Here is a 20,437-nt window from a genome sequence, read left to right as displayed (position 1 = left end):
ACACCTCCAGCACACACCCATAGAAAGCACACACTTTTATGACTCAATGTGTCGTTAGTGGGGATTGATAACTATTCTGTGCAAATGAAAGAATATGTCTGATGTGTGTTTCCTTCATGTGGAAAGCAGCAGACCCCAGACACTATTTCAGTGAAGGTTGAAGAGGATATTGGTGGAGGCATGCCGGCTGTAGGTTAGTAATACACATTACATCTATGCAAGCAAGCAAACGACCTGGATCAACTGAGAATGTACTAGATTCTACCTGCGCTAAAGAGCCTGGTCCTCTTTTTGAAAAGCATCTTGACCAGAGCCCTGCTAAAACACAAGGACTACTTCCAGTTTATAGTAGAATGATTTACATATTCTGCATGGCAGACAGGTGTCAGGAATGCTGAGATCAGCTCTGATTCCCAATATAACTACAGTATTGGTAAAACAGGTGATAGGATACTACAGATGACCTGGGTTGTGTCTTTATGACCTCCCCACATCCTTAAAAGAGGGAGATGTAGCGGTGCCTTCTCAGCTGGAGCTTTTGACCCTTGACCCCCCCAAGGGGAACAAGGAAAAGGTATAACCAACAAATAGAAGTTTGAAAGAATGTCCAAATATAATTCTTCCAATACACAAGTGTGTACAAAGTACATACACCCTTTGTGCAAATAATAAGTTGTGGCAACCCGGTCCACAAGAGTTCTCACGGCAAGTACCGTGCAGAGGTTCCAAATAAAGCCATAGTCGGCGTTTATTCACAGGTAAGGCATTGAACAGGAAATACATAAACTGTACTATGGCCTCCGAGAGACACGAGTAAAAGAATGTATCGTCGGCCTTCTGCTGGGTCGTCGTTCCTGCGTCTCCCTGGGTTGAGTTCTCGGTCTCCTTTTAAGATGTCCGCCCGGTCTTTTCCTCTCTCCGGCCAGTTGTTGATTGCATTGAGTGAAGATGTGCTCTCTGCCACACGCCGTCCACCACTAGCCCACGGTTCGGGTTGCCACAAAGTTAATACAATTACTTACTCTGTCTTTGTTTTCCTCGCTGCAGAAGACTGCAATGACATTAGAGACAGCAGCACACAGCGCGGCACCACCTCAGAGAGTCTGCATGTGGACGCCCCTGGCTCCTCCCACAAGTCCAGTCACAACGGGGAGCTGAGGATCCTGAGTGTCTACGGAAAAGGGGAGGGCCCGCTGGCGCTGGACGGCCATGACACCGTATCTGAACTGGAGGCCTTGAGCTCGCTGTCTGCGGACCGCAGCGTGGCCAAGAGCCTGAACTGCAGCGAGCGGCTCGTCCACCATGAGGAGCCGACTGGGCATCGGGGCGGCCGCAAGGGCCGGCCTGGTGTCTCGTTAGGTAAAGGTTTTCCCGACAATACCAAGACAACCATCCACATGTGTAGCCACCCCGACGAGAAGCCCTACAGCTGTGACCAATGCATGAAGAGCTATGCACAGAAAGGCGACCTTGCGATCCACATGACGATTCACTCCAGGGAGAAGCCCTACAGGTGCGACCAATGCGTGAAGAGCTATAGACAGAAAATCAGCCTTGAGATCCACATGAGGACTCACTCCGGGGAGAAGCCGTACGGGTGCGACCAATGCGTGAAGAGCTTCAAAGATAAAGGCAGCCTGAAGATCCACATGAGGACTCACTCCGGGGAGAAGCCCTACAGCTGTGACCAATGCATGAAGAGCTACAGTCGAAGCACCCACCTGAAGACCCACATGAGGTCTCACTCCGGGGAGAAGCCCTACAGCTGTGACCAATGCATGAAGAGCTACAGTCGAAGCGACAACCTGAAGAACCACATGTGGACTCATTCCGGGGAGATGCCCTACAGCTGTGACCAATGCATGAAGCGCTTCAGTCGAAGCGACCACCTGAAGATCCACATGAGGTCTCACTCCGGGGAGAAGCCCTACAGCTGTGACCAATGCACGAAGCGCTTCAGTCGAAGCATCCACCTGAAGACCCACATGAGGTCTCACTCCGGGGAGAAGCCCTACAGCTGTGACCAATGCATGAAGCGCTTCAGTCGAAGCGACCAGCTGAAGATCCACATGAGGTCTCACTCCGGGGAGAAGCCTTACAGCTGTGACCAATGCGTGAAGAGCTATAGACAGAAAATCAGCTTTGAGATCCACATGAGGACTCACTCCGGGGAGAAGCCGTACGGGTGCGACCAATGCGTGAAGAGCTTCAAAGATAAAGGCAGCCTGACGATCCACATGAGGACTCACTCCGGGGAGAAGCCCTACAGCTGTGACCAATGCATGAAGAGCTACAGTCGAAGCACCCACCTGAAGACCCACATGAGGTCTCACTCCGGGGAGAAGCCCTACAGCTGTGACCAATGCATGAAGAGCTACAGTCGAAGCGACAACCTGAAGAACCACATGTGGACTCATTCCGGGGAGATGCCCTACAGCTGTGACCAATGCATGAAGCGCTTCAGTCGAAGCGACCACCTGAAGATCCACATGAGGACTCACTCCGGGTAGAAGCCCTTCGTGTGTCTGGAGTGCAAGGCCAGCTTCAGCAACCCGAGCCTTTTGCGTGTGCACATTCTCAATCACACGGGCAGTGGGGTGCATTGACACTGGGCAACGAGACGCTTTGATTGACATCTCTATCCTGTATTCGTTGAAATGACTGCTGTAGGTTTTTTTTCATCATGGTTAAAGAGGCTTTCCAACTTTTGACATGCTTTCTGTTTTTATCGTTGTAAATAATTGATCTGTGAAGAATCACTTATTTGTTGGACAATATTAGATTTAATTTTAGAGCATTATGGCGCGTTTCCACCGAGTGGAGCGGTACGGTGCGGTACGGTTCGGTTCTGCCGACTGATTCAGTTTTATTTTTCTAATGTTTTGTGTGTAGTCTGAGACTGTAGGCTACTGCTGCCTGTCTTTTCCAGGTCACTTGAAGAGATGTTTAATCTCAATGACATTCTTCTGGTAAAACAAAAACTCATCTTAAACTCTTAGGTCAGGTAGCCAATGTACAATCTGCAATTTTGTAAAAAATATATTTTATTATTGACAACAGTGAGCTGAACATTATAGGGTCCCGTCCTTCCAGTCCCTGTTTTCTCAGTTAAACACAAATCAACTACATTTGTCCCAGTGTTTGTTACATATGAAATAAAGGGAAAAAAATGCTCTTTCTCTGGTAACATCATTCGCGACGCCGTTCTTCTTCGTTGTTTCTTCTATTTGTCTCTAACTCATGCTCCAATCTTTCATCGATCGATGCTTCGGATTTTGTGGATGCAACAGAATATATGATGCATAATTTTAGCAACATTTAAGATGATCGTGATGAGTTCTGCCCGGTCTGCCTCCATTTTGTCTATGGTCAAATCAAAACAAACCACAGTGACAGCGGCCGCATGTGTTTAAGAGATGAGCCCTGTAAACCAAAAATGGAGACATTTGTGTGTCTGTTTCCCCTGCACCACACAACATTATCACACACACACACACACCGCTCCTGTTCTCCTTTGTGCAACGTGTTGACGCGTCTCACACAAAGTGATTTGGCTAATGGCTTACTTCATATAAGTCTGGTAGGGTCAGACAGTAAAATTAGCACGTCACATTCGGGTCATCAGTAAAAAAGTACCGTACCAACTAAGTACCGTACCTAATAGTCTATACAAATAATGTTTGCAAATATCCAACCACCTTCTAATTTCCCTCTTAAATGGCTGCAGTTGCTAGTAATGTTTCCATTCTATCAGTCAACCAGAGGTCATATTTTCACAGATACAAAACAAGTGATACAAACATTGCTCTTGTCGTTTTTAGATAATTTATTGTGGAAATGTTTCACATACCTTTCAGCTCTATATACAGCAGATGCTGTCTATAACCTCTAACCTAATACCTTGACTTAACCATCTAACCAGCTAGTAGCTATACTCGCCACTCACAACTACACAACTACTCCTAGAATTGCTTGCAAACTGCATCATGTGTTGTTACTGAGACTCGTTTTGAATAAGCGTCTATTCGGTCCACATTGGAAATCTTTGGAAAATAAAAGTTGATTCCCCTCACATGAGGAGCTGTAGGTCTGCAAGTCAATGAAGGCGGCTAACAGGAAGCCAATGTTTCTGGATACACAATACCAGCTCAGGCCTTGTCTTTCTCTGTCTGCCTCTATACCTTCCTCTCCAATTTGAAACGTTGAAAAATATTCAATGGGAGAGAAATACATGGTGGTATTTCTTCCTCTATGTTTCCATTCTAAATTAGTAAAAAGTAATATTTTATTATTTTTTATTATTTTCCAATAATATTTCACTCTAATAACACTTGATTAAAAGAGAGATGTAAGATGTATGTCTTACTTATAAATGATTAAGGCCAGACTGCTATTTTACTTGCCCAGATGTCTATCTCCACAGATCACGTTGCAACGGCTTGAACAGGGACATTTGAAGGACAATGGATAGTTGCAAACATTATTTGTATAGACTATTAGGTATGGTACTCATACCTAATAGGCATACTGACGACCGGACCATGACCTGGTTTACTGTCTGACCCCACCAGACTTGTATGCAGCAAGCCATTAGCTAAATGACTTTGTTTGAGGCACATCAACACATTGCACAAAGCATCATGGGAGATCTCACAACAAGACTGTGTATCAGTCTTGTTGTTCACACTGTTAGGTGTTGTTTGTCAAATAAACAATAACAACAACAACTATAAATGTTTAGTAGCTTAATCATGTCTTGTTCGCCCGTCAGATGCCTGTGAACTTCTTCGACAATACTACTGTACTACTCTGGTACAGCCACAACAAGTAGAGACTTGCAAGGTGACATTGCTCATTTAACTGTCTAATCTCCCTGATGCACATAGACACTTTGTGTCCCCAACTTTGTGTGAGACACTTCAATGCGTGGTCCAATGGATCAAGTTAAATCTCTGTGTGTTATATTGTTGTGTGATGAAGGGAAAACGGACACACTAGTGTCTTGACTCTATGCTCTTATTGTACCCTTAAATTGAGTTGATGGATATCTGAACCTAGAGTTACAAGAGGTGTAGGCCTACAGGGGTTCCAAGTCATGTAATTGCCAGGGACAGGTTAACTAAAGTGAGGGACTAGATAGTTGTGTGGGGTTGACGGGTGTGGGTATGTGGTGTTCTGTGCTGAATTCAACCAGTTTCGTGTTATGTTTGTTCGTAAGTGCCCCAGCCACTCCACTAGGGGGCAGCCGCGCGCTATGTTTTGTATCACCAGGGCTTTAACAGGCAGAACGATCCTATCCTTCTTTGCACCCGCTTGAATATTGCATTCAAATATGGCGTTGTAGAGTGATTGGGAAAGGTTTTCTGTCCCTTCGACGTTCATTCATTCAGGTGGTTACCCCGCTGCAAGATGGCGGCATTGTTGACGCATGCTTAGCAGCCGAATGCGATATCTAGTCCGTATATATGCATGATTGCAAGCTGTTGCCCAACGTGAAGGAAGAATGCTTAACAACCGCCTTTTAAGGACGCCACCAAGCACTGTTCCAATGCACCTTTTTCGCGTCCTTTGATTTTGAGAATTCCGAGAATTTTCAGCATCGCTGGATCCTCAACGAGCAAAAAAACCCACTATCCTTTGTGTTCACACGCTGCGCGGGGTATTCAAAAAATTGCGGAGGAGATGGAAGTGAAATGATTTGAAAGTTTTCAGAAATATTTAGTGCCGTATTGCTTTTTATACATTCATCATGTAAATTCAAAAAACATATCTTAAAGACCTGTGCGATTTTTTTTTTGCAACGTAATTATAGGTTATATTTTGAATGGATTGATTTGTTTTAACTTAACTTACTTACTTACAAACTACTGTCGCCAATAAGAATTTCAACATTAAAATATTTACCACTGGTGCAGTATAAATGGCTGATAATTTTTCATGCAAAGAAAATACAATTAATCGCGAAGAAGTTTGATAATGTTAGGTTTTGCGTGAGGCCGCTTTGTGAACTACAGCTGCTCTCGACGCGAATGATATACGTCACCACCCGCACGTGGAACTCTGGTGCAGACAATAGCGACCTCTCTGCCCCACCTCACCGCGGTTTACCAAGGGGAGGATAGCAGCATCGAAAGAGGTGAAAACCATTACAATAATAATAATATAAATAAAAATAATTAAGGGGGATGTGGGGAGTTTCAGTCATGCCGATGGGGAGATTGTCGGTCTTGTTCACGCCAGTCGCAGGGAGCGTGACGTCACATACACGTAGTCTTTCTCATTGTGTATTCTCCACAGCTTTTACCTGAACAATTGCACAATACACGGTCAAACTCTTGACGTCAAAAATTATCGTTTAAATCCACAAACAGGGGCATATAAAGACTGGGACCAGAAAATGATTGCGTTCTCTGCATTGAAACCCATTCATATTTTACGATCTCATAGGCCCCATTGGGGTCTACCGGAAAAGGGCGGGACTTCGCCACTATTAAAAAGCGGAAGCGCTCCCACACGGACAAGGCGTTCATCCGAACTCCGAACGCTCACAGACGCTCGGCAGCACAGGAGCGCTCCAGCCTCGTCTCCATAGACTGCGACTCGCAGGGAAGCGTTACGGCAAGACTGCATCCTCCTCTTCGGAACACAGGAATGTGTTCTGTGTATTTTACAGGTGAGCTGGTGTAGTTTTGTGCACAACGATGCTATAAGTTAATATGATGTGATACGAAGTTTTGTGAAATTGTATACTGAGCCCTAATGTTTAGATGGAGAACCGAGCGAAAAGACTTGGTGCCTCACCCCCACTTGGAACTCTGGTATAGTACAGACATGGCGATGTAGTTACCCCCGATGTTGGATATTATGCGTTATAATCAATTGAAATTAGTAAAACAAGGCTGTGTTCATGTTGTGCTCAGATAATTTTGCGCTGGTGTTCGTTCAATATCCTCAACCTGGTCACCCGCTTTAGGTTTGAGTCTAGCGAGGAGACGTCCCTCTCCAAAAACTGAATCTGTGTCTGCAGTACACATTTTAAATTCTGTGTCAATGTTACATAGATGCATTTAAATAGTTTCTTTCACTACACTTCTCCTTTTGTGCAAACAATGACTTTCTGTATTTTTTCCCCCTCTCGGCAGAAGACTTTGGAGACAGCAGCACGCAGTGCTGCGCCACCTCAGAGAGTCTGCATGTGGACGCCCCTGGCTCCTCCCACGTGTCCAGTCACAACGGGGAGCTGAGGATCCTGAGCGTCTATGGAAAAGGGGAGGGCCCGCTGGCGCTGGACGGCCATGACCCCCTCTTCACCACGTCCGAAGGGAAGGCCCTGAGCTCGCTGTCTGCTGACCGCAGCGTGGCCACGGGCCTGGAGCGCGGAGAGCGGTTGGTCCGCCGTGAGGAGCTGAGTGTGCAGGTTGGAAATCATCTTCTCATTCACCATCCAAAAGAGAGGCCTTCTCTGTTACACCTCCAGCACACACCAATAGAAAGCACACACCTTTATGACTCAGTGTGTCGTTAGTGGGGATTGATAACTATTCTGTGCAAATGAAAGAATATGTCTGATGTGTTTCCTTCTTTATGTGGAAAGCAGCAGACCCCAGACACCATTTCAATCAAGGTTGAAGAGGATCTTGGTGGAGGCATGCCCGCTGTAGGTTAGTAATACACATTGCATCTATGCAAGGAAACAACCTGGATCAACTGAGAATTTACTAGATTCTACCTGCTCTAAAAAGCTTGATCCTCTTTGGAAAAGCATCATGACCAGAGCCTTGATAAAACCCAAGTGAAACTTGGGAGTTGCAGTTCAAAGATGGAAACCGTCAAGAGGCCAGAAGGGTTTAGAGACGGATGCCACATGAGCTGGTTCATGGACGAGGAGACATCCCTCTCCAAAACTCTGAATCTGTGTCAGAGTTTGTGTCAATGTTGCATGTGTCAATGTTGCATACACATGCATTTAAATAGTTTCTTTCACGTGTACAAATACACACTTCTCCTTTTGTGCAAATGATGTATCAAAACAATTACTTACTGTCTTTTTCCCCCTCTCTGCAGAAGACTGCGATGCCTTTGGAGACAGCAGCACACAGCGCGGCGCCACCTCAGAGAGTCTGCATGTGGACGCCCCTGGCTCCTCCCACGTGTCCAGTCACAACGGGGAGCTGAGGATCCTGAGCGTCTTCGGAAAAGGGGAGGGCCCGCTGGCGCTGGACGGCCTTGACACCCTCTTCACCACGTCTGAAGTGGAGGCCCTGAGCTCGCTGTCTGCGGACCACAGCATGGCCACGGGCCTGGACAGCAGCAAGCAGTTGGTCTGCCGTGAGGAGCTGAGTGTGCAGGTTGGAAATCATCTTCTCATTCACCATTCTCTGTTACACCTCCAGCACACACCCATAGAAAGCACACACTTTTATGACTCAATGTGTCGTTAGTGGGGATTGATAACTATTCTGTGCAAATGAAAGAATATGTCTGATGTGTGTTTCCTTCTTCATGTGGAAAGCAGCAGACCCCAGACACTATTTCAGTGAAGGTTGAAGAGGATATTGGTGGAGGCATGCCGGCTGTAGGTTAGTAATACACATTACATCTATGCAAGCAAGCAAACGACCTGGATCAACTGAGAATGTACTAGATTCTACCTGCGCTAAAGAGCCTGGTCCTCTTTTTGAAAAGCATCTTGACCAGAGCCCTGCTAAAACACAAGGACTACTTCCAGTTTATAGTAGAATGATTTACATATTCTGCATGGCAGACAGGTGTCAGGAATGCTGAGATCAGCTCTGATTCCCAATACGTATAACTACAGTATTGGTAAAACAGGTGATAGGATACTACAGATGACCTGGGTTGTGTCTTTATGACCTCCCCACATCCTTAAAAGAGGGAGATGTAGCGGTGCCTTCTCAGCTGGAGCCTTTGACCCTTGACCCCCCCAAGGGGAACAAGGAAAAGGTATAATCAACAAATAGAAGTTTGAAAGAATGTCCAAATATAATTCTTCCAATACACAAGTGTGTACAAAGTACATACAGTATCCCTTTGTGCAAATAATAAGTTGTGGCAACCCGGTCCACAAGAGTTCTCACGGCAAGTACCATGCAGAGGTTCCAAATAAAGCCATAGTCGGCGTTTATTCACAGGTAAGGCATTGAACAGGAAATACATAAACTGTACTATGGCCTCCGAGAGACACGAGTAAAAGAATGTATCGTCGGCCTTCTGCTGGGTCGTCGTTCCTGCGTCTCCCTGGGTTGAGTTCTCGGTCTCCTTTTAAGATGTCCGCCCGGTCTTTTCCTCTCTCCGGCCAGTTGTTGATTGCATTGAGTGAAGATGTGCTCTCTGCCACACGCCGTCCACCACTAGCCCACGGTTCGGGTTGCCACAAAGTTAATACAATTACTTACTCTGTCTTTGTTTTCCTCGCTGCAGAAGACTGCAATGACATTAGAGACAGCAGCACACAGCGCGGCACCACCTCAGAGAGTCTGCATGTGGACGCCCCTGGCTCCTCCCACAAGTCCAGTCACAACGGGGAGCTGCGGATCCTGAGTGTCTACGGAAAAGGGGAGGGCCCGCTGGCGCTGGACGGCCATGACACCGTATCTGAACTGGAGGCCTTGAGCTCGCTGTCTGCGGACCGCAGCGTGGCCAAGAGCCTGAACTGCAGCGAGCGGCTCGTCCACCATGAGGAGCCGACTGGGCATCGGGGCGGCCGCAAGGGCCGGCCCGGTGTCTCGTTAGGTAAAGGTTTTCCCGACAATACCAAGACAACCATCCACATGTGTAGCCACCCCGACGAGAAGCCCTACAGCTGTGACCAATGCATGAAGAGCTATGCACAGAAAGGCGACCTTGCGATCCACATGACGACTCACTCCAGGGAGAAGCCCTACAGGTGCGACCAATGCGTGAAGAGCTTCGGATATAAAAGCAACCTGAAGACCCACATGAGGACTCACTCCGGGGAGAAGCCCTACAGCTGTGACCAATGCATGAAGCGCTTTAGCCAGAGCTGCAGCCTGAAGATCCACATGAGGACTCACTCCAGGGAGAAGCCGTACGGGTGTGACCAATGCGTGAAGAGCTTCAAAGATAAAGGCAGCCTGAAGATCCACATATGGACTCACTCCGGGGAGAAGCCCTACAGCTGTGACCAATGCATGAAGCGCTTCAGCCAGAGCTCCAGCCTGAAGACCCACATGAGGTCTCACTCCGGGGAGAAGCCTTACAGCTGTGACCAATGCGTGAAGAGCTATGCACAGAAAATCAGCCTTGAGATCCACATGAGGACTCACTCCGGGGAGAAGCCGTACGGGTGCGACCAATGCGTGAAGAGCTTCAAAGATAAAGGCAGCCTGAAGATCCACATGAGGACTCACTCCGGGGAGAAGCCCTACAGCTGTGACCAATGCACGAAGCGCTTCAGTCGAAGCACCCACCTGAAGAGCCACATATGGACTCACTCCGGGGAGAAGCCCTACAGCTGTGACCAATGCACGAAGCGCTTCAGTCAAAGCACCCACCTGAAGAGCCACATGTGGACTCACTCCGGGCAGAAGCCCTTCGTGTGTCTGGAGTGCAAGGCCAGCTTCAGCAACCCGAGCCTTTTGCGTGTGCACATTCTCAATCACACGGGCAGTGGGGTGCATTGACACTGGGCAACGAGACGCTTTGATTGACACCTCTATCCTGTATTCGTTGAAATGACTGCTGTAGGTTTTTTTTCATCATGGTTTAAGAGGCTTTCCAACTTTTGACACGCTTTCTGTTTTTATCGTTGTAAATAATTGATATCTGTGAAGAATCACTTATTTGTTGGACAATATTAGATTTAATTTTAGAGCATTATGGCGCGTTTCCACCGAGTGGAGCGGTACGGTTAGGTACGGTTAGGTTCTGCCGACTGATTGTGTTATTTTTCTAATGTTTTGTGTGTAGTCTGAGACTGTAGGCTACTGCTGCCTGTCTTTTCCAGGTCACTTGAGATGTTTAATCTCAATGACATTCTTCTGGTAAAACAAAAACTCATCTTAAACTCTTAGGTCAGGTAGCCAATGTACAATCTGCAATCTTGTAAAAAAATATATTTTATTATTGACCAGTTAGCTGAACATTATAGGGTCCCGTCCTTCCAGTCCCTGTTTTCTCAGTTAAACACAAATCAACTACATTTGTCCCAGTGTTTGTTACATATGAAATAAAGGGAAAAATGCTCTTTCTCTGGTAACATCATTCGCGACGCCTTTCTTCTTCGTTGTTTCTTCTATTTGTCTCTAACTCATGCTCCAATCTTTCATCGATCGATGCTTCGGATTTTGTGGATGCAACAGAATATATGATGCATAATTTTAGCAACATTTAAGATGATCGTGATGAGTTCTGCCCGGTCTGCCTCCATTTTGTCCATGGTCAAATCAAAACAAACCACAGTGACAGCGGCCACATGTGTTTAAGAGATGAGCCCTGTAAACCAATATTCATTTAAACAGTAAAACATGCATTGTAATAGTTAATAATGCCACTTTGTCTGTGGCATATACAGTCATGATCATAAAGCTGGTACTGTCTGACTTTAACAAAAGTATGGATTAATTGAGTGAAGTCAGCCAGTTCACTGCCAGTTCATTGCCAGAATACGCATCACGAGAACATAAGGAGAGGAAACCGCAGGAGGACGTCTCCTCTCAACGTGACGTGAAAGAGCCGTCTTTTGAGGGGCCACTTCAACGCAAATGAGGTGGTCTGGGGTTCATCTTTTGTTAACGCGTGAATGAGGGACACATGTAAATGTCCCAAAGAGTGCAGGCTCTTGTTGACCAAGGAGAGCCAGGTAATATCAAGTGTTTAACATTTGGCTTCATTGTAACAATACATATCTTATATTATTCTATGCTTTATACTTAAAGTTAACCTTACTTATGATCTAAGTGAACTGAGAAATAGGCTGATGATCATTGACTAGAGGAATGACAAAAAGGAGGTGACGGAAGGATTGGAAGGAGTCCTCTGCAACATGGACGACATCCTAATCTGGGGTTCCACACAGGCGGTGCACGACGCCCGTGTGCACACAGTTCTGCAGAGGGCGGAGGCAGCAGGCATCACACTGAACACAGCCGAGTGTGAGTTCAGCAAGACAAAGGTAAAGCTCCTGGGGTACATCATTTCTTCAGATGGGCTACGCCCAGATCCAGATACGACACGTGCTGCTGTAAGAGAGATTGACCCGCCCGCGAACATCAAGTGAACTCAGGAGCTTTCTGGGCATGGTTGAATCAACTAGGCAAGTTTGTGCCCAACTTAGCGGAAAAAAGACAAAGCTCTCCGAGACCTGCTGTCTAAAAGGAACCAGTGGTCCTGGGGACCGGATCAACGGTGAGCATTCGCCAGCCTTAAACAGGAAATGTCATCGTCCACGCCGGTCCTGCAGTTGTACGACCCAAACAAAGAGCTCAAGATCTCAGCTGATGCTTCATCTCACGGGCTAATAGGCAGCGTACGTTCTGCAGAAGCAGGGAGGAACCTGGGCAGCCAGTAGCGTATGCGTCCAGGGCACTCACGAGCACGGAACAGGGCGCTATGCTCAAGTGGAAAAGGAAGCGCCAGCCCTTACCTGGGCATGTGAAAGGTTTGGCGGCTTCATCATCGGACTCCATTTTGACGCTGGAGACCGACCACACGCCCCTAGTGAGCCTGCTGGGTGGTCAAGCGACGGATGCACATCCCACCGAGAATACAAAGATTCAGGATGAGACTCAGGAGAGCCTGAGAGGATGAGATGCAGGTACACTATCGCACACGTTCCAGGGAAGAGTCTCACCACTGCTGACACGCTGCTGACACGCTGCCGACACGGGCTCCATCGAAAGACGGCGGCGTCGCAGATGGCGACAACCTGATGGAAGAAACAAACATCTATGTGGACTCTGATGGCAAACTTACTTACCTGCGAGTGAGACTTACCTGTATGAGCTGCTGCGTAAACAGCTCAGCGCAGACAGCGTGTGCTCTGAAGTGATGAGGTACTGCGTTGAGGGCTGGCCAGATCGCAGCAGATAGATAGACACACTGGTAAGACCCTACTGGGCTGAGAGGGGGCTGTTCCAAGCACACACACACACACACACACAATGGACTGTCCCTACGAGGCACTAGGCTAGTTATTCCATCGACAATGAGAAACACCGTGCCCGGAGAAAATCCACGAAGGGCACATCGGGGGATAGTCCAATGTCGGGAGCGGGCCAAGCAAGCCGCGTGGTGGTGGCCGGGGCTAAGCACAGCCAGATAGGCGAAATCGGTGTTGCGAATTGCGATGCACCGTGTACGTCAAGGAACGTGCCAATGCTAGGGAGTCTCTCGTGCAGGCTCAGAGCTGCCCGACAGACCAATGGCGGAAGCTAGGGGCCGATTTGTTCACGCTGAAAAATCACAATTACCTGCTGGTTGTTGTGGACTGTATGTCGAAATTGCCCAGCTGAGCCCGACGAGGAGCACGGACGTCGTAGTGCACCTCAAGTCGATGTTTGCGAGGCACGGCATACCTGAGACTTTGGTCACTGACAACGTGGCCACAGTTCTCGGGTGCTCACGTGTCGTGTCCTTCGCAGCATGAGTACGAATTTGATTGCATGAGTGACGAGCAGCCCCCCGAGATACCCTCGAGGCAACGGCGAGGCCGAGCGCGCGCCGTCCAAACCATAAAGAACCTGTTGAAGAAAGCAGCAGACCCCCTACCGTGCTCCGCTGGCCTACGGGAGCACGCCTCTGAGCAACGGGCTGCTCATGGGGCGCGGGCCGTGCACCACGGTGCCGGCTTCTCCAGCCGTGTTAGATCCTGCGTTCAGTCACCTACCCTCTGGCTATCAGGAATCTGAACTTGCACTAAAGTACACACACTTTATCAACTGTTTGCACTGTGCACTTTCTCTTTCTCTGTCTACTGTTCTACTGTCTGTCGGGTATGGTCCTGCAGTACTACTGTCTGTGGGGATTGTTTATTGTTTATTGTTTGTTGTACATTGTTTGTTCTGTACTTATGATGTCTGTCCTTCATGTTTGGCTGTCTGAGAGTTGTACCAAGACAAATTCCTATCAACTTGTTGACATGGCAATAAATATATTGAATCTTGAATCTTGAGTCCAGCGCAAGGAAAGGGAGAAGAGACGGATGGATGCGAGCAACTACGACCGCCGACACGAGAGCGAGGAATCTCCCCGACCTGGCGTCAGGAGATTGCGTGCGGATTACAGACACAAAGACTACAGGTACCGTGACAGCTGCACATGACACACCCAGATCCTACCTGGTCAGCGGAACTGGATCACAAGGCACTGTTAGGAGGAATTGTTGCCACCTGGTGCCTATGCCAGCAGACAACAGCAGTGAGACACAAGAACATGGAATAGACCCGCGGGACACTCCAAAAGACACCGATCCGGTGTCACCTGGGAGACCTCAGGGCGCTCCACAACCCGCCACAACCAGGTCTGGCAGACCTGTCACAAAACCAGATCGACTAGACCTGGGAGAACAGAAATGCTGAAACGAAACACGTGACGAGCATATGTGGAAAAAAAAATAAAAAATGAGAAATGTAACAAAATGTGTTTGTGATACAGGTTGATATATTAACTAAAAGTTAAGTATGGAGTAATGGGAAAGTTCATGTTGTGTGATGAGGACATGGTTCTGTGTTTGGTGTGAGGTTAAATAGCTTAACAGGCCCTCGTGAGTTTGTATGTCATTAAACGAATGGCCTCAGACATGAGTTCATATAGCTGTAGGAGTGTTCAGGATATTCTGAAAAGAAAAGTGTTTCAGTAACCAATACACTGTATGATGATTTCAGTAAGAATTGTAGTTCACGCAAACCTGTTATGAAAATGAAGGTTACAGTGTATTGCTGCTTAGAAAGGGAGATATGGTGTGATCTGTATATACAGTTGTGTATGTTAGACTCTAGAGGGGGCTCTAGGCTTTCTCTGGAGGAGCTTGCAGTAAAGTCACGTCAACTTTAGCTCCGTGCAGTCTCGTCTTTTTATTCCTTACCATTACAAAGAACCCAACACGACACAGACGTGATGTGTTTGCGGGCTACTCTGAACGAAACGAAACTGCTAAGGCCCTGTCCACACGGGCGAAACCGATCCGTTTTCCTTTGATGCGGTTCAGGAATATCTCCGTAAAGACGGACTCATTGCGAAACCGCATCGAGCTGTAGAAAAGCTGTAGTACACATTCCAGGCCCATAAGGGGAGCTGCTTCTGCTATAGAACTCCAGCAAAAAAAAAGAAAGAAGAAGAAGAGGCGAGCATGCGCAAAAAAAATGCGCGCTGTTTACAAACATTCAGTCCGAAGGTAGCGCTTCGCGGTGGATTTAAATAGAGTTGGTTTACGGGTCTGTCCGTAATCCTTTTTTAGTTTATTTTGGTAGCGGAGCAACATTACATATTCTCCTAGCAACCCACCAAAGGAAGCATGTGGTCCGCCATCATTGTTGTTGTCGTTCAGAGACGCCGCGGGCTTAAGAGCTCATAGGCTGGAGGGTCGAGGGGAGGCGGTTTCAGAAAAGTGAGTTTTCTGTGTCTGCAGTACACATTTTAAACCCTCCGTGGCAATGTTGCATACACATGCATTTAAATCGTTTCCAGGGCTCTCAAGTTTTGAACTGAGTTCAGAGTGAGATTTGGTTGGCGGGGCGGGGGCGGGGGGGGGGGTATATATTAACAGTGACTGCATTCAGAGAGTCTGTCAGTCTCTCCACCGCGTCCGAAGTGGAGGCCCTGAGCTCGCTGTCTGCGGACCGCAGCGTGGCCACGGGCCTGGAGCGTGGAGAGCGGTTGGTCCGCCGTGAGGAGCTGAGTGTGCAGGTTGGAAATCATCTTCTCATTCACCATCCAAAAGAGAGGCCTTCTCTGTTACACCTCCAGCACACACCAATAGAAAGCACACACCTTTATGACTCAGTGTGTCATTAGTGGGGATTGATAACTATTCTGTGCAAATGAAAGAATGTCTGATGTGTGTTTCCTTCTTTATGTGGAAAGCAGCAGACCCCAGACACCATTTCAATCAAGGTTGAAGAGGATCTTGGTGGAGGCATGCCCGCTGTAGGTTAGTAATACACATTGCATCTATGCAAGGAAACAACCTGGATCAACTGAGAATGTACTAGATTCTACCTGCGCTAAAAAGCCTGGTCCTCTTTGGAAAAGCATCATGACCAGAGCCCTGATAAAACACGAGTCAAACTTTGGAGTTGCATTTCAAAGATGGAAACCGTCAAGAGGCCAGAAGGGTTTCAAGACGGATGTCACATGAGCTGGTTTATGAAGGAGGAGACATCCCTCTCCAAAACTCTGAATCTGTGTCTGCAGTGCACATTTTAAACCCTCTGTGTCAATGTTGCATACACATGCATTTAAATAGTTTCTTTCACGTGTACAAATACACACTTCTCCTTTTGTGTAAATGATGTATCAAAACAATTACTTTCTGTCTTTTTTCCCCCTCTCTGCAGAAGACTGCGATGACTTTGGAGACAGCAGCACACAGCGCGGCGCCACCTCAGAGAGTCTGCATGTGGACGCCCCTGGCTCCTCCCACGTGTCCAGTCACAACGGGGAGCTGAGGATCCTGAGCGTCTACGGAAAAGGGGAGGGCCCACTGGCGCTGGACGGCCATGACACCCTCTTCACCACGTCTGAAGTGGAGGCCCTGAGCTCGCTGTCTGCGGACCGCAGCGTGGCCACGGGCCTGGAGCGTGGAGAGCGGTTGGTCCGCCGTGAGGAGCTGAGTGTGCAGGTTGGAAATCATCTTCTCATTCACCATCCAAAAGAGAGGCCTTCTCTGTTACACCTCCAGCACACACCAATAGAAAGCACACACCTTTATGACTCAGTGTGTCATTAGTGGGGATTGATAACTATTCTGTGCAAATGAAAGAATATGTCTGATGTGTTTCCTTCTTTATGTGGAAAGCAGCAGACCCCAGACACCATTTCAATCAAGGTTGAAGAGGATCTTGGTGGAGGCATGCCCGCTGTAGGTTAGTAATACACATTGCATCTATGCAAGGAAACAACCTGGATCAACTGAGAATGTACTAGATTCTACCTGCGCTAAAAAGCCTGGTCCTCTTTGGAAAAGCATCATGATCAGAGCCTGATAAAACACGAGTCAAACTTAGGAGTTGCAAAAGATGGAAACAGTCAAGAGGCCAGAAGGGTATCAAGACGGATGTCACATGAGCTGGTTTATGAAGGAGGAGACATCCCTCTCCAAAACTCTGAATCTGTGTCTACAGTGCACATTTTAAACCCTCTGTGTAAATGTTGCATACACATGCATTTAAATAGTTTCTTTCACGTGTACAAATACACACTTCTCCTTTTGTGCAAATGATGTATCAAAACAATTACTTTGTCTTTTTACCCCCTCTCTGCAGAACACTGCGATGCGTTTAGATACAGCAGCACGCAGCGCGGCGCCACCTCAGAGAGTCTGCATGTGGACGCCCCTGGCTCCTCCCACATGTCCAGTCACAACGGGGAGCTGAGGATCCTGAGTGTCTTCGGAAAAGGGGAGGGCCCGCTGGCCACGGGCCTGGAGCGTGGAGAGTGGTTGGTCCGCCATGAGGAGCTGAGTGTTCAGGTTGGAAATCATCTTCTCATTCACCATCCAAAAGAGAGGCCTTCTCTGTTACACCTCCACCACACACCAATAGAAAGCACACACCTTTATGATTGAATGTATCGTTAATGGGGATTGATAACTATTCTGTGCAAATGAAAGAATATGTCTGATGTGTGTTTCCTTCTTTATATGGAAAGCAGCAGACCCCAGACACCATTTCAATCAAGGTTGAAGAGGATCTTGGTGGAGGCATGCCCGCTGTAGGTTAGTAATACACATTGCATCACATTGCAAGCAAGCAAACGACCTGGATCAACTGAGAATGTATTAGATTCTACCTGCGCTAAAGAGCCTGGTCCTCTTTTGAAAGCGCATCAGGACCAGAGCCCTGCTAAAACACAAGGACTACTTCCAGTTTATAGTAGAATGATTTACATCTTCTTCATGGCAGACAGGTGTCAGTAATGCTGAGATCAGCTCTGATTCCCAATATAACTACAGTATTGGTAAAACAGTTGATAGGAAACTACAGATGACCTGGGTTGTGTCTTTATGACCTCCCCACATCCTTAAAAGGGGGAGATGTAGCGGTGCCTTCTCAGCTGGAGCCTTTGACCCTTGACCCCCCCCCAAGGGGAACAAGGAAAAGGTATAATCAACAAATATAAGTTTGAAATAAAGTGTCCAAATATAATTCTTCCAATACACAAGTGTGTACAAAGTACATACAGTATCCCTTTGTGCAAATAATAAGTTAATACAATTACTTTCTGTTTCTTTGTTTTCCTCTCTGCAGAAGACTGCAGTGAGCGGCTTGTCCACCATAAGGAGCTGACCGGGCATCGGGGCGGCCGCAAGGGCTGGCTCCGTGTCTTGTTATGCAAAGGTTTTCCCGACAATACCAAGACAACCGTCCACATGAGTAGCTACACCGTCGAGAAGCCGTACGGGTGCGACCAATGCATGAAGCGCTTTCAAAATAAAGGCAACCTGAGGAGGCACATGAGGACTCACTCCGGGGAGAAGCCCTACAGCTGTGACCAATGCACGAAGCGCTTCATTCGGAGCTGCAGCCTGACGTCCCACATGAGGACTCACTCCGGGGAGAAGCCCTACAGCTGTGACCAATGCATGAAGCGCTTTAGCCGGAGCTGCAGCCTGAAGATCCACATGATGACTCACTCCGGGGAGAAGCCCTACAGCTGTGACCAATGCATGAAGCGCTTTAGTCTAAGCATCTACCTGAAGAGGCACATGATGACTCACTCCGGGGAGAAGCCCTACAGTTGTGAGCAATGCATGAAGAGCTTCGGATATAGGGGCAACCTGAAGATCCACAACCTGAGGACTCACTCCGGGGAGAAGCCCTCAGGGGAGAAGCCCTACAGCTGTGACCAATGCACAAAGCGCTTCGGACGTAGCTCCAGCCTGAAGATCCACATGAGGACTCACTCCGGGGAGATGCCCTACAGCTGTGACCAATGCACGAAGCGCTTCATTCGGAGCTGCAGCCTGACGTCCCACATGAGGACTCACTCCGGGGAGAAGCCCTACAGCTGTGACCAATGCATGAAGCGCTTTAGCCAGAGCTTCAGCCTGAAGATCCACATGATGACTCACTCCGGGGAGAAGCCCTACAGCTGTGACCAATGCATGAAGCGCTTTAGTCTAAGCATCTACCTGAAGAGGCACATGATGACTCACTCCGGGGAGAAGCCCTACAGTTGTGAGCAATGCATGAAGAGCTTCGGATATAGGGCCAACCTGAAGATCCACAACCTGAGGACTCACTCCGGGGAGAAGCCCTCAGGGGAGAAGCCCTACAGCTGTGACCAATGCACGAAGCGCTTCGGACATAGCTCCAGCCTGAAGATCCACATGAGGACTCACTCCGGGGAGATGCCCTACAGCTGTGACCAATGCACGAAGCGCTTCATTCGGAGCTCCAGCCTGAAGACCCACATGAGGACTCACTCCGGGGAGAAGCCCTAGGTGCGACCAATGCATGAAGTGCTACAAACATAAAAGCTGCCTTGAGAGCCACATGAGGACTCACTCCGGGGAGAAGATTTATCATGGAATGGTCTGAAATGTGCCATGGGTTGGCTTGTTTCCCCTTAACACGGTTGATTTAGAAAGGGGAGTGTAAGAGTGCTTTAAGTTACCAAAAGCAGCCCCATGGGATAAATGTTCTTGTTATGCCTGCCATGCAGACAATAAAATGTGTTGACCTAAACTATTGATCAAATCCAGTTCTTTCAAAACTAATCTGATGCTAATATATTAGGTAAGTAAATTAGACAAGAAAAGCCTTCATTTTCCTCATTAACATTAAACATGATCAATTCCAGAATTAACATCTTCCAGTATTTACAATATCCTCAAATCAAATAAGTGACTACGAGTGACGATTTGTGTACCATTTGTGCGTTTATAAAAACTCACTATGTGCTGTAGTGAGTTGGATGCCTGACAACAGTTTTTTGCTCCCTTCTTACTGAGCAAACAGAATTTGGACAACCAATTTCAAGATTCTTGATACAAAAGTTCAAAAGTTAGTCATGAAAATAAGTAACGAAATAACAAGGCAGAGGACTCATGGTTTGCCTTAAACTCTACATGTTTAATACTGACTACACATTAAACAGGAATTACTAATCCAGCATTGTGAGGTTTACTTCCCCGGCCTTTCTCCCTCCTCAAACAGGCAGTTAATGTTAGCATCAAGCTACGACATTTCAATGCTCTTATTAAAAAAAGGTAGAGATTTTAAAGTGGCCATGTGCT

At 47.5% G+C, this 20,437-nt stretch overlaps 2 protein-coding genes across 2 annotated transcripts in view; one reads left to right on the top strand and one right to left on the bottom strand.

The window, feature by feature from the left end:
• Positions 1-20,437, top strand: part of LOC311341747 (uncharacterized protein) — a gene marked incomplete at its 5' end in the record, with an annotated part of 386,212 nt that overhangs the window by 63,548 nt on the left and 302,227 nt on the right. The window contains 6 exon segments of the mRNA XM_084466545.1: positions 127-197; positions 7,159-7,417; positions 7,595-7,661; positions 8,065-8,348; positions 8,513-8,579; positions 16,536-16,819. Of these exon segments, the coding sequence (XP_084322671.1) occupies positions 127-197; positions 7,159-7,417; positions 7,595-7,661; positions 8,065-8,348; positions 8,513-8,579; positions 16,536-16,819 (1,032 nt within the window).
• Positions 1-20,437, bottom strand: part of LOC311341753 (uncharacterized protein) — a 361,346-nt gene that overhangs the window by 71,476 nt on the left and 269,433 nt on the right. The gene's annotated exons all lie outside the window — the stretch shown is intronic.

Source organism: Micromesistius poutassou (assembly GCF_964030765.1).
Source record: "Micromesistius poutassou genome assembly, chromosome: 4".
Taxonomy (NCBI): Eukaryota; Metazoa; Chordata; class Actinopteri; order Gadiformes; family Gadidae; genus Micromesistius; species Micromesistius poutassou.
This window is presented reverse-complemented; position numbering and strand designations above follow the sequence as displayed.